This window comes from Muscardinus avellanarius, assembly GCF_963383645.1.
Source record: "Muscardinus avellanarius genome assembly, chromosome: 4".
In the NCBI taxonomy this organism is placed as follows: Eukaryota; Metazoa; Chordata; class Mammalia; order Rodentia; family Gliridae; genus Muscardinus; species Muscardinus avellanarius.
In genome coordinates, this window is record NC_137789.1 from 132,154,635 (window position 1) to 132,168,869 (window position 14,235).

The 14,235-nt window shown below is 47.0% G+C and overlaps 1 protein-coding gene across 1 annotated transcript; it reads right to left on the reverse strand.

The window, feature by feature from the left end:
* Window positions 1-3,151: 3,151 nt before the first annotated feature.
* On the reverse strand, window positions 3,152-13,125 carry SLC25A28 (solute carrier family 25 member 28; the record flags this gene model as incomplete). Its single annotated transcript, XM_080693901.1, has 4 exons — window positions 12,624-13,125; window positions 6,180-6,408; window positions 4,819-4,875; window positions 3,152-3,669 (listed from the first exon to the last, which is right to left on the reverse strand). The coding sequence occupies exons 1-4, from the start codon at window positions 12,912-12,914 to the stop codon at window positions 3,152-3,154; spliced, it is 1,095 nt and encodes a 364-aa protein (XP_080550027.1). The 5' UTR covers window positions 12,915-13,125.
* Window positions 13,126-14,235: the final 1,110 nt, after the last annotated feature.

Below are 14,235 nucleotides of genomic sequence, written 5' to 3' on the forward strand. Positions count from 1 at the left end.
AAAAATACTAGATGATGTGTACATCAAAATGTCATGACTGGGCTGGAGTTAGAGCTCAGTAGCGGAGCACTTGCCGTAACGTGTATGGCCCTGGGTTCAATCTCCAACACTGCCAAACCAAGAAAAGAGAAAAAGAAAAGGTATATTCTCTGGGTAATGGGATTGGAGATATTTTCTTTTAAAGTATATTTTCTAAATTTTATAAAATTAACATGATTCAACTTTTATTGGCTTATACAATTCTCTTTCAGTTCATCAAAGCCACCCTCTCTCTGTTTACTCTGACCTACACTTACCCTTTCTGTCTCTAAAACTCACTGTGAGGTCTTCAAGGCATCTGCATAACCTACCTGGCTTTCTGGAAAGGCTCCGAGCCTGAGGAGCCACCAAACACAGTTGTCTGGTTATGGGAGCCCCAGGAAGTGACCCGGGTATCCAGGCACTGGCATTCCAGACCGCTCAGACTCATCACACTATTCTGCATCTTTCTGCTCTAGAGACTGGACCAAGAGGCCTGCAGAACCCAGTGTCCCACCCAGATTCCAATGCAAATGTCCCTTAGAGGCTAGCACACAAGTGGGGGTTGGAAAGTCACTGTATTCTTTCATTATTTGTGAACAGTGTTAGAGCTGCAGAGTTCTCTAGTGGCTACCATTCTTTTGAAAATTACTCTGTGGGAGCCAGGCGTGGTGTCACAGGCTTGTAATCCCAGCATTGGGAGGCTGAGACAGGATGATCGTGGTTTGCAGTCTCAGCTACTTAGTGAGGCCCTGTTTTAAAATAAAGAATAAAAAATAGGGCTGGAGATGTAGCTCAGAGGTAGAATGCCCCTGAGTACCAACCCTAGTACCGCAAACAACAACAAAAGAGTGTGTGTGTGTGTGTGTGTGTGTGTGTGTGTGTGTGAGAGAGAGACCCTTTTCTCGAAAAGCAGGACTTATTGCCATGGTGCCTACTATGTGCCGGATACCGTGCCCAACAGTAGCTCGGGCAAGCTCACTGCAAAGTCAAGGTCTGCAGAGCCACCTTTCTGTTCTCTTGCTTAGCCTGCACTGAGTAGCAGCCACTTGCTTACACTTTGACTTGCAAACCCTCTGAAATGACCTCTGCAGTGATAGCACACATTTTAGACTCCACAGGCAGTCTAAACTCCTGGGATCACCATTCAGCACTATTAACATTTCTCCTTTGCATCCCCAAATCAGATGGGCAGCATAGCTTAACTGAAGTAAGGCTGAGAACAGGAGCCCCCACTGTCGCCTTGACAGGTTTTTTTTTTTCAAGTGCATTCAGACATGATTCTCCATAGATACTTGAAGGGCTGTCAGGTGGATGGAAGAGTACAAGATTTATTCTGTAACCAAATCCCCTTGCTCCTACAACCCGAGCATGGCTCCAGTCTCCTTGCCAGTCCTAGTCCAGACCACCTTGCAGCTGCCTGGGTTACTGCAGCAGCCTCCTAACCGGTTGGCCTGCCTGTCTGGGCTTGCTCTTCTAATCCTTTCTCCAGAGAGACTAAGTGATCTGTTTAGATGGAAAATCTGATCACACCCTGCCTCTCCTTAAAACCCTGTAATGCTCGGGCATTGCCTTCAGGATAAACTCTGAACTTCTCAGCATTAAGACCCAGCACCTGCTCAGCTCTCCATGTTTCCATCCATCCTTCTGAATCACTTGCACACCAGACACTGAACACTTCTGCCTCACCTCCAGGCCTTTGCCTAGAACCTCTCTCCTCTCCCTCTTCACCTAGTTAGCTCATTTGCCCACCGCAGTCACACAAGGGTAGGCTGGTGTTCTTATACCCTCCAAGGGGATTCTAGGGTTACCCCATCATCTCTTGTCATTTTATCTCATAATTGTCTGTTGACATGTATCTTTTCTCCACACAAAAAGCTCCTTGAAAGGCCAGGATTGTTTTATTTATCTTCCAATTTCCATCTCTAGTGCCTGACACAGGGACACTCAGTAGTCTCTAAATGAGTGAATAGATGACTGATAACTCAACAAGGTGGGAGTTTCAGGGGGAGATTCCTATCCCATGATAGCCAAAAGGTATAGAACGACCCCCATGCACAGGGAGAGCCCTCTGAAGGCCTGCAGGCAGAGCCTCAGGGGACATCGGCAAGGAGCTTTTTCAGGACTAGCATGTTGGGGGGGGAGGTGCATGTGCTTAGCTCACTTTATCTCTATGTAGCCAGTTAGATTCACTTCTGGGGTTAAAAATGTCTGGGCTGTGGGTTCCATTCTGCACTTACTATGAAGCCTCTGGTAAGTCACTCAGCCTCTGAGCTTCCTCGCCCATGAAGTAGAGGGGATACTTACACTGCCTGCTTCACTAATTCTTGAGAACCAAATGAGATCATATATGCTAGAGTACTTTGTAAAAATCCGTTAAGTGAAACATGTTAATATTATCATGATTTCCAGGATTTGCAGCTTAACTGAATAATTTTAATTTCACAACTATCTTAGAAAACAAACTGCCATGTGGCAGGTTTTGCAGCTCAAGCAGCGCTAAGAATCAGGGTGGTGGTCTACTGTGCTGTACCCCGCTCTGCCCAAAGTGAAGAGGCTCTTGTGGGATCAAGTGCACCTGTTGAGTTGGGTGTCAAAGGCTCAGTGTTCCAAGTGTCAGGGAGACTCCTTGAAGCCTCCTAATAAAGCAAGATAAATAGGACCTTATAGTCTTGGTGGCGGGGGGGTGGTACTGGAGATGAACCCCAGGGACATGCTACCTCTGAACTACACCCTTCAGTAACCCTTTCTTTGGGTTCCCTGGTTTCTGCTTTAAGCACAGCTGACAGCTTTGCTTCCCTTCTGGCAAGACAAACCCAACAGAACCACTTAATTTAAAGGCTTTTATTAGGAACCAGGGGAATGTGCTGTTTGTGCTGTTTGTCCCTAACAGTCCAGGGCAGGTGATCAGGCCCTGCAGGCCTGTCAGGCTGCCAGAGGTGTTGTGGTGGGCTCTGCTGCTGCACTTGCTGGGGGCCTGGAAGGAAGGGTGGCGGTGGCAATGGAGGCTGGCAGGAACCCACGTTAGCCCAACACCAAGGGCTCTGGGAGAGCCCTCTGTTTCCTCCCAACTCGGCTCACGTGGCTGGCAGGGCAGGATGCAGCAGTGCTGTCTGGCCCCCTGGCTGCACTTTCACTTGCCGGCTCTCCACTCTTCTTGCCGTTTAGTGATTAAGTATTTGAAGAACTCATACACAGACCATGCGATGGCCGTGGAGGGGATCTGGTATATTACTCTAGCCTGCACCCCTCGGAAGTAGGCAGTCACCCCGCCTACTTGATATACCGTCCTGAAGGCACTAGCCATGCCTGTGATGTGTCCTGTAATGTTTGAGTTCGAAGCCAGGGATTCCTGGGTGTTGAGCAGCGTTTTGCAAACGTCCAGTGGTGTGGTGGCGGCGGCAGCTACAGCTCCCGCACAGGCTCCGGAGAGGACGTGGGAGCTGGGGTTGTACCGTCTCTGGGGGTTAAAGTGCTCTTGCAGAAATTCATAGGTCATGAAGTGAATGGCTTGGAAGGGAACGTTCATGGTTAGCTGAGTGGTGTAGCTGCGGTAAAAGGCCCCGGCCCCTTCATTTTGCCACACTGCCCGTACACAGTCTGTCACCCGGTGGTATGGGGAGTTGTACATCTGCATCCTCTGCTTGACCACTGGGAGTGCCATCATCCAGGAGGAAGGAAATGGTGACAGAAACCAGGCGGTGAACAGGCATGTCCAGATGCAGGGTTCCAAATCAGTAGATCAGCCGATGGAATGGAGAAAGAAAAAAGTATGAGTGAACTTCCCGTTAACCCGATAAGTCTGTTTCCCCTTTTTGAGAGGAAAGAATAAGGAGAGGGTTGGTGAAAAGTCAAAAAACAATGGGCCCACTCCCAGGAGGATTTCTTTAAAACAAGCCAGTCAGCACACAGGATCTATCTATAGTCAAATAACTCCAAAGGGCCTCCCTGAAATGAGTACCTACCTGTTTAAGCTTGCCCTTTCACAGCTCCCAAAAAGAAATGACTCCATGGCAGTGAATGTAATAGTGAACACAAAGCCCCAACAATTTCACTCCTCAGGTACGAGGAGTACCTAACGCTTAAAACATGAAGGTGGCTACTGTCCCAGAGGGGAGGAAGAAGTACTACTGAAAAAAACCAAGATTCCTTGCCAAAGAGTTTGGCTTTAGTTCCCAAACATCTCCCACACCTTCAAGTAGACATGGTATGAGTTCTGTGGGTCTCCTCCATAGCTTTGCCCTTTCCACCCCATGGCCTTGCCCAAAGAACTGGCACATGGCAACTGTGCCCTCATATTTGCCTGAGAACCTCATTCTCACTATTTTGGAGACTATCCCTCCAACTGAGGAGCCAAGATCCAAGTAGCAATACAGGGACTGAGCTCTCCAATTTAAATTTTCATTTATATCTCTACTATGATCATTTCAAGAAGGCAGTATTTTTAAATGTCAAAATTCATTGTCACCTTTGAAGAAAAATGAAATAATATGCTGAACCTCCAGGAGAGGTCAAATATACTACAAAGGACTTCTGAGAAGGCCCAGAAACAGGCCAATAGAGAGCCATCTCTTTTTGCAAGCCCCCAAAATGAATTAAGTCCCAAAGAACATGCTCCCTGTCCATGGGGTTCCTTCCAAGTACTAAAAATATGAAGGGAGCGCCCTCTAGTGTTAAAACAAAGTTACATGGAAGGATTTCCCATCAAAACTGATGTGTTCTCTGGCTTTTTTCTGCAAGCCAGAAATAAAGATAAAGCCCAGACATGCTACTCAGGGGAGTAGGTTGAAGAATCATCACCTTCTGCTGGATTCATGGCTGCATCATGAAGTAATGTTGCCACACACCCGGCCGCACCTGCAAACGAGAAAATAACTGCCACATGTAAGGCCAGGAGAAGCTGACCCATGCACCGAGGCTCCGAGTGAAGACAAGTGTCGGTGCTAAGCCACAGTGAAGAAAAGGATCTTAAGAGCCAGTCCAAAAGAGGGAAACCTATTGCTCCTAAACTCTGCTGCAAGAAAGGAAGATATTGTTCCCATCAACATAGTAAGGTCATCAATGTATACTAGACACAAATGCCCAGCAGAAGCAAAGAAAACAGCCCAGATTTTATCAACATAGATGGCCCTAAGAACAAATGTAGCTTGCTGGGCATGGTGGTACACGCCTATAATCCCAGAATCTCAGGAGACCAAGGCAGGAGGACTGCAAATTAAGAGACAAGCCTCAACATCTTAGCAAGACCATCTCCAATTAAAAAGGGCTGGGGATGCAGCTCAGTGGTAAAGAACTGGCCTAGCATAGGCAAGGCCTTGGGTTCAACCCCCAGTGCTGCAAAAAAAAAGAAAGAAAAAGAAACGCAGCTTATGCCCTTGATGGGAAGCTAAGACATTGCTCCCAGGGGATGCCAGAACATCAGCTACCCCCAGTGCAGGGAGAACTCAGGGCTGGCAGTCAGATCTTTACCAAAGAATCCTGCTGCCCCTCGGCAGTCCAACCCACCTCTCCAATCCTAACATTTCTCCATCCAGACCTTTCCCTCAGTCCAGAACTACTCCATCCCCACCCTGGACACACTCGACTTTGGTTTCAGACGCTCTCAAAACACTGGGTGCCATCTCTTCTTTCCTTCCACCCCACCTTCAGGATTCTCCACAATCCTGTGGCCCTGCCCCCATTTACTCATCATGGCCTCATCCCATCCTCAGCCACACAAACTGGCCCTGGGCAGCTGGGATTCTGAAAAGGTGAGGCGAAGAGAGCTGGGCTCCATTAGTGTCTTCCTTGGGCAGCCTGTCACCTTCGATCCTGCCCCAAGGAGCAGGACTACCCGGCTATCAAGAAATATGCAATGGGGGTAGTTCAGTGCGCGCCTCCACGTTACCAGGCATTAGAAGTTGATGCTAGGGAGAAGACGAGAGGAAAGAGTCAAGCTGGCAGGTAAGGGAAGATATGGTAACCCTCTGTCGAGGTGCCCCAGAGGGTTGGGGTTGAAGCAGCCCGTTGTCTGAGAACATCAGGTGTGGAAGCCCCTCCCCTAGCATCTGGCCTACCCCAGCCCAAAGCTGCGGCTCCAACCATGCTGAGGCTGGGAACATTGAAGCGGCAAAGCCCAAGGAGTCAGGGAAGTGGGGGAGCGGCACGGGAAGGCTCAATACCATTGGCAATATGGCTATTGCCCCCCGGGTGGATTACATCACTCAATGTCTTTTTCAACTTTTCGTAGCAGGCGAAATAAAGGGCATGGGCAGGCCCTGCGCCTGTGGCTGTGATGTTCAGCCCCCTCATGGGCCTCCACAGGCCCTCGGTTCTTATAATCCTCCAGAGGGCCTCCAAGACGTTGTGGTAGCGAGCCGCTGGGTCAGGCTGTAGACTCTGCATCCGCGTCTGAAATCACAGCAAGGAGAAGTACACGGTCAGCGACACCAAGTTGTCGCCCTCCCGCCCCTCAACACTCAAGACTGGGCACTGGACAGGCCTTCCATATGTAACCGTGCCACTCTGAGGGAGTGATGGCTGGCACTTTCCAAGCCTTGGATTTTTCCTTTTCTAGTCATCCAAAACCCCAAGGGAGAAACAACATTGTTTGCCCTGAGAACGTCCACTTGGTACTGTTCTAGAACACTAAAATGATTCACTGCCCTAGCAATAAATATTAAGCCTGTGATTCAAATGTTGCTTTTGTGCCTTAGTAAACTCAGGCTAAGCGTTTTACAAATGAACTTTAAATTCAACTACTTACTGTATTTGCTTCTAAAAACAGATGGTTGCCCTTTTTACTGAGCACATAACACACTGATAATAAGATGGTGGCTCATCCTTTACTTTCTTTTCAGACTACTTGGCACTGGCAGCTGGGTCTGCAAGTCTGAGTCTTTGCAGAAGTAGCATTCCTAACAGATGTGGCTAGAACTTACTGGGAAAGAAAACTTGCCCTCAAAGTGGGGAATGTTTAGCTAGAAACCAACCTGGTCTCTAAAACTAAAGAACCTTTTGGATTTGGTATTGACTGAATCCTAAAATTGGCATCAGCAAGTAAAATAAGTTCTGTGAAACATAATCTTGGGATCTCTACAAGATTCAGTAATTGGAATGAAAGTGATTTGTAAAAACTTGTATAATGTTCTTGGACAAAGTTTTATTGAAATTTAGGAAATTAACCTCACCTGAAACACTTCCCCAAACCATACCTTCTCTGAAGTGTTTCCCCACAAAAATCTCTGGTCTACTGCCCCATTTCAAAGTTAAAGTATCATAGAGAGTAACATTTAAAATCAATGTCGGGCAGGGTGTGGTGGCACATGCCTGTAATCCCAGTACTTGGGAGGCTGAGATGGGAGGTTTGAAGGTTTCCGGACAGCCTCAGGAACTTAGCAAGATTCTCAGTAACCTAGCAAGACCCTGTTTTAAAACAAAAAGTAAAAAAGGACTGGGGATGTGGCTTGGAAGTAGAATGAGCCTGGGTTCAATCTCCAGTACCACACACAAAATAAATAAAATCAATGTCTAGTGCTTGGCACACAGAGGGCATTTAAGATCTGTTTGCTGAACGAACTAATCTTTTGCCACATGGCCAAGTTCATACCAGCTCAGAAAGCAAGAAGTACAGCCTTTTGTGAGTCAAGAAGGGGCAAGTGATGCCCAAGTAAAATTTAAACTCCTGCTTCATTCCAATCACTAGATTCAGTGTGGATTCAAAAGCTTAAACTTTCCTGTTGGTCAGATGGAATCCAAGAGTCATGCCTTTTCTCAAGAGCACAGGAGAAAAGAAACTAACCAGATTAACAGGTCCTGGTTAGCCGCAAGCAATCCACATTCCTTGAGTTATTTGCTCCTGTCTGCTACAAACAAAAAAAACTGCACACTTATAAAGCTAATTATTGGGCAATTCAATCAGAAACACACAGTATCACTTATCACAAAGGACATATTCTTTTCTACTCCCCCAAAGACCCCATGAATCTCCAGTAAAGGGTGTGCTTTATTCAAAGCATGTATTTTAACTGTGCCTGGTGCTTAACAATTATGTGTGTCCATAAATGTGTTCAAAACTGATCTTGTATAGAGGGATGTTTACAAGTCACACTGCCCTGCTTTGTTCAGTGGCAGAGTTGGCAATCAGACCTCAAAGTGCCTGGTCTCAGAGGCCTGGAACTCTTCACCCCAAGAGAAAACTGGATGGGGCCAAGTGGCACATACCTATAATCCCAGCTACTCAGAAGGCTGAGGCAGAATGATCACAAGTTTAAGACCAGTCTGGGCAACTTAGAAAGACCTTGTCTCAAAAAAATTAAATGTAAAAATAAAGATAAAGATAAAAGGGTTATGGGGCCATGCGTGGTAGCACACGTTTATAATCTTAGCACTTGGGAGGCTGAGACAGGAGAGGTTCATGGCCAGCCTCAGCAATCTAGTGAGACTGTTTAAAAAAAAAAAAAAAAAAACAGGCTGGGGATGTAGTTCAGAGGTAGAACATCCCTGGTTTCAACCCCCAGTACCAAAAAAAAAAAAAAAAAAAAAGGCAGGGGGCTATGTTTGAGTGTAGCTCAAGGGTAGACTGCTTGTCTAACATGTGTAAGGCCCTGGGTTCAATCCCCAGCCCCTCTGCGCGCACACTCTCACTCTCTCTCTCTCTCTCTCTCTCACACACACACACACACACACACACACACACACACACACACATATGAAAGCTAGATTGTGGGTTAAGTTACTCTGAACATTTTAAGTAAGTTTAAATCTAATTCAATGAAAACATATCATTAAGGGGAAGATCTGGGCATAAGCTATGCCAAGTATAAAAATGATTATAGATGTATAGATGCTCAAATTAATGGGTCAATAAATTTACCTTTCATAAAAAAGATGAAATCTTAAGTAAGAATTTATGAAAAGCCTTCAGTATTAAAAAATCACTGGCTTGGCTTTGAGAAAAAGCCAAACAAATTAGTAGGGAGTTAAGTGGTTTGGTAAAACATAAGCCACATTTGAGTCAGAATGCCTGAGAGTGAGTCTCAGTTTTGCCAAATATGTCGTCTCGGATATGTCACTCAACCTTTCTGAGCTTCAAAGTTGTCATCTGCAACATGAGGCCAACAATGATTGGCTCGTGGGGCTGCTGTGAGGATTAAATAAAGAAGGCACATAAAAACCACTGGAAATTCATAAGGTGCTATAATATAAGCCTTTTATTGTATTAAAATAAAATTCTAAGCATATTTGCTCACATCCAAGAACTTACAGATCATGGCAGTATTGTCTCTTGTAGAAATACTTTCACAAATAGGCACAGGCAACTACCTGGTCCTCCGCCACTAATAAATTAGATTCAATTCTGTTGTTTTTGTTTTTATTTTAAGGTCTTCTCTGTGGCTATGAAGACTTACGTGTCCAGCTGCTAATCTGAAGGCCATATATTCAGAGACGGCTTTATTGTGAAATGCTTTGCCTTGCCTGGTTTTTGCAATCTGCTTTGGAAGGCTATAGGGAGGGCTCCTGAATCCCACAGACTGGATTCAAACCATGACTTTGTCACTTACACGATGTGACCTTGGACAAGTTAACTGCTCTCTAAGCCTTCTTTCTTCCTCTATAAACAATGAAAATAGTGCCCACTTCATAAAGTTATTTCAAAAATTAAATGAGCACATGAATGCAGGGTACTTCAGATTGTGTTTGGCATTTATTCAATATTTAACTAAGTTACTAGAGGGAAGAAAATAACAAAAACGAATGTTTCCACTTCTCAACTTTTCACTGGCAAATGTGTATAACCATTTACATCTAGAGTTTGAATGATTCCTCTCTCTGCTCTTAACCTCTTTAACTTATGTAACTTGGCACTTGCTTCACCACCGCAGAACCCAGAACACCTTGGTAGCAGGTGGGTACTTAGCCAGCTGATCTTGAGAAGGGTTCTGACTGCTTTGGGTTGTAGAACCTGTTCCTATAAAGTCTTGCTTCTGAGATCTAGAAAAGGAAACTGGGATTTCTCTGGATTTCCAAGCCTCCCTATCATGACAATGAAAATAGATGGCCAGAGAGTCATGGTCTCTCCCATGGATATTTTAAGTCAACTTGACCTTGATAAGTGAGTAGGGATATACTTCCCATGGTCTCCTCAAAGATATTTTATGTTAACTAGATTTGAATTTTTACTTTCATGCCTGCACAACAGATACTAACTCATACTGGTCTCCCCTCTAATTATTAAAATCCCAGCAACAGCAACAAATGAGAATGATCCTTCTAAAACAAGCTTTTGTGTTTCTGAAGACTCCTGAGTATATTTCACTCACGTCAGAGTTCTTTAACACAGGGCTTTAAAATACAACTGTAATGTCATATAGCTTCTTTTGTGGTGCTGAAGATAAAACTCAGAGGCTCACAAACCCTGGGCAAGCACTATTCCACTGAGCTACAACCCCAGCCCTGCATGACAATTTGGGGGGGAAAAAACCCAAATTCCAAAGTTTATGTAAATGAACAGTTCTTCATTTACATAAAACTGTACATGAAGGTAGGAGTGACTTATTCCAATAATGCTGTGATTATGCAAACATTTAGGGAACTTCTCTTTCACAAGGGCTCCTTCGATGGGTTTCTAGGCTACAGAAGTAAACCAGTCTCCTCCAGCCCTACCTTATCTTTGACCCAAGCAATATTTCCCTTTTTGAGCTCTCACCTCCTGTGTATTTGATTGAGTGTTTCTGTTCTTACAAAATGAATCTTTCGATTTTTTTTTCAACTGGACAGGACAAAGATTTGCCCTTATTAAGAATATGCACCCAAATATCCTAAAGGCATTTCTAACAGGGGAATTTATAAAATATTTACAGCAACAATGACATTATAAAAACAGAGCAAGGAGACAGCCTCCCAGTATGTTGTAATGGGAGAACAGTTGGTAATATGCAGAAATATTTCTGTCAGTCACATTATTATACTGTATTTTCCAAGCCATTAAATAATTTTCATTGATTTCCCAGATGTTTTTCATTTGATACTTATCCTGAAACACAGCACTCTAGATCCTGCATTCCACTCACTCTTAAGAAGAATGAGGTTGCTCTGCAGCTAGACCACATTAACTTTTGGATGTGTAGCATTAACTCCGTCCATTCAACCTAGAGTTTATTACATAAATGTCTGAATCTTTTTCTTATTTGTATTTGCTCATTTTACAATTCAATAGTTACTTCTCTCAGGAGTTTTACTGTTTATTCCCATTTCTCTCAACCAACTAGGACATTTGAAATTCTATTATTCATCTTCAGGTACCTTTAACCACATTGTCAGTGGCCATGGCCCTTTTTAGGAGTTACCTTGTAATATGTTAGAACTAACTCAATGTCATTCACAAAGCTTCAGGAGTACTTTCTCCATTTCCTCATCCACATTACTATGAAAACAAGAAATGGTACTGGAACCAGGGGCAACAGGAAGAAATTTACGTTGCAAGGCCCAAGTTAACACTCTTCTTCATTTGAATGTATATTTTCCTAATTTTAGAAAACATACATCAAAGAACTGCCTGGATATTGTTTAACTATTATCCTGTCTCTATCATATTTCAACAGTTTCCTTGAATTTACTTCATTAATATAGATCTCACCTTTTGTAGCTGACACCTTTACTAATGTACAGAAGCAAAAATGCCAAGAATAGCCTGTTCCCATCTTCACCCAGCTTTCTTCAGAAGGACCTTACTTCTCCATCCATTAATCATCCTGCTTGGTCGTGGATGCAACTACTTTTACTTTCACACGAATCACGTTCTCCTGTCGATCTTGTTTCATTTTCTTCACACTTAGATCTACTTTCTAAGACCATCACATTTGCCTTCTAGGCAGCTTTTTCATCTTCAGGTGTCCAAACAAATATAAAAGCAGTTTCATTTCTCTTGTGTGGGGGCTGGTGTGCCCCTGCATATATGGTCTTAATCCCAGCTCAATTTTCATGTTCAGGAAATAGATGGGATATCATGCTTGCTTCACAAAGAAACCGAAACCTTTCCCTGAACACGATCTTTTCCATTCTACTTCTAATCTGGAACTCTAACATCTAACTGCACAATGACTTCCAATCACTCATGGGATAAGATTTAACACATCCTTATCTAGCTGAGAAACCCCAGATTCCGGTTCCTGCCCCATCATTTCTACGGGAAGCCACAGTAAGAAGCTGGCAAAAGGACCTACCCCAAACCATCTCAAGCCATAAGATCCAGTTCACGGTCTGATTCACACTGGCTGGCTTCATCTTAATCGAGTTAGTAACACTTACCTGTGCTTCGGGATCCCCCAATCCCACCCTATTCCTGTTTAGTCCCAGGTGGGGATCCAGGGCTTTGGCTGACCGATTTTTGATCATGAGTCCCGATCCAGGCCTCACAGCCGGTTAGAAATAGGTTCCCGGTTCCTGACTGGGCTCAACTCCCAGCCGGGACCTTGCGCGCATGGAGTGTCGGTTCGAATCGTGTGTAGTGGCAGAAGCCAGGAAGGAACCTCGTCGACTCCAGGTCTCAGCCAGGATCCCGGCTTAGACAGGACTCAGGGTCGGGTCAGCCCCAGGTCTGATTCGGAGCCCGGTCCAGGTCTCACCTTGACGCAGTCGATAGGGTACATCACGCAATGCTCCAAGATCCCTGCCACGGCGCCCGCCACCATGTGCGTGGTGACAGTGGCTCCAGCCGGCAGCGCTTCGTAGTCCGGGCCAGAGTCCGGATCCTGCCGAACCGGAGGTCTGCAGGCCCCGGCCTCCCCGCCGCCGGCCCCCCGGCCCACGCCCCGCTGCAGCCACCCGTCCAGCAGCGCCGACTCCCCGGGGCTCCGCCCGGGCCCAGTCGCCGGCCCCCCCGCCACACCGCCTGCACTCCGCCCCTCCAACTCCATCCACCTCGGCCAGCCGCGGCGCCCGCCCGCGCCGCAGCTGCCGCCACCGCCACTACCGCCGCCAGCCCCCGGCCCCGTCGCGTCCGCCTCAGGCGCGGCCCAGAGAGCCCGGGGCCTCGGACTCCCGCTTGGCCCGTGGACACGCCCCCCACCCGACCATTGGTGCAGGCCCCACCTTAGCCCCACCTCCTTCCTTACGTAGGGAAAATAAGTCTGTGGTATTCGCTAAGATGCCTGTCACTCCTCCAACCAGAGGCGTTGCTAGCGCCTGGGCCCCACCCCTTCCCCTTTGATCTTGGGAGCTTCTTGTTTATTGGCCACCGATTGGTCGACTTATAAGATCAGCCCGCCCCTGACGCTTCAAGGGCGGGAGAAACTTAAGACTGAACTTTGATAGGCTCCTCCACTCCGGATACTTTGGCTGCGGCCATTGGCTCGCACCACTTCGGTCTCCGATTGGCTACGGGAAGAGGCGCCCGGGGAGGATAGCGACGGACGTTGAGCCCCGAATTGGCGCGCCCGTGGACCTGCGGGCGCTGCGGGCGGGATCGCTGGGCAGGGGCGGTGCCAGACCTTCAAGGTCAAACCGCTGACCGTGTCGTTACGACCGGCGTTGCAGCGCGAGGCCCAAGCGCACAGACCGCTGCTCCAAGACGCGCGGCCCTGACCCCCGAGAGCTGTGCTCCCGCGGGATCTCGTGGCGGCGAGAGGCGGAGCCAGCCTGGACCGGGCATCCCCTGGCACGGCCGGCGTGCCAGTCTGGGAAGTTGTTGCGACACGCGGTCCGGGCCCGTTAGACTGGGGAGGGGTGGAGTCTGCAGTGTCGGACCCTCAGGCCAAGAGCGAGCTCTGTAGGACGCGGTGGCCCCAGCTCCCGGCCCCGAGCCTTGCACCGCGTCTTTTAGTATATCTCGTGGAGATGAATGAATGAGTTTCGCGCGGCCCGGCCATAGCTGGGCTCTGTGCCAGCCTGAGAGCTAGAAGCTGGGAAGGGAAATGTCGAAACCGGTTGGGATGATTCAGAAATAACGATAAGGGGAGAGGGACTGGCGGCAGCGTTCCAAGCGCAGCAGAGAAAAATATGACAACGATGGGGAAAATTTTGACGTACAGCGTGTCCTGAGTTTGAAACATCGGCTTTTTGCCTGTGTTAATTGCTTTTTTGATAGGATCGCTCTCGTTCCCAGTCGGGTTAGCTGGATTCCTGAGAGAGCTGCTCACGGATTGTAGAGAAATGCCAAAGAGGCCCAGCCTGCGGGACCACTCTAGCACAGAATCCCGGCTGCAGAGGCTCTCTCGAAAACAGCGCCAGAGCTGCAGT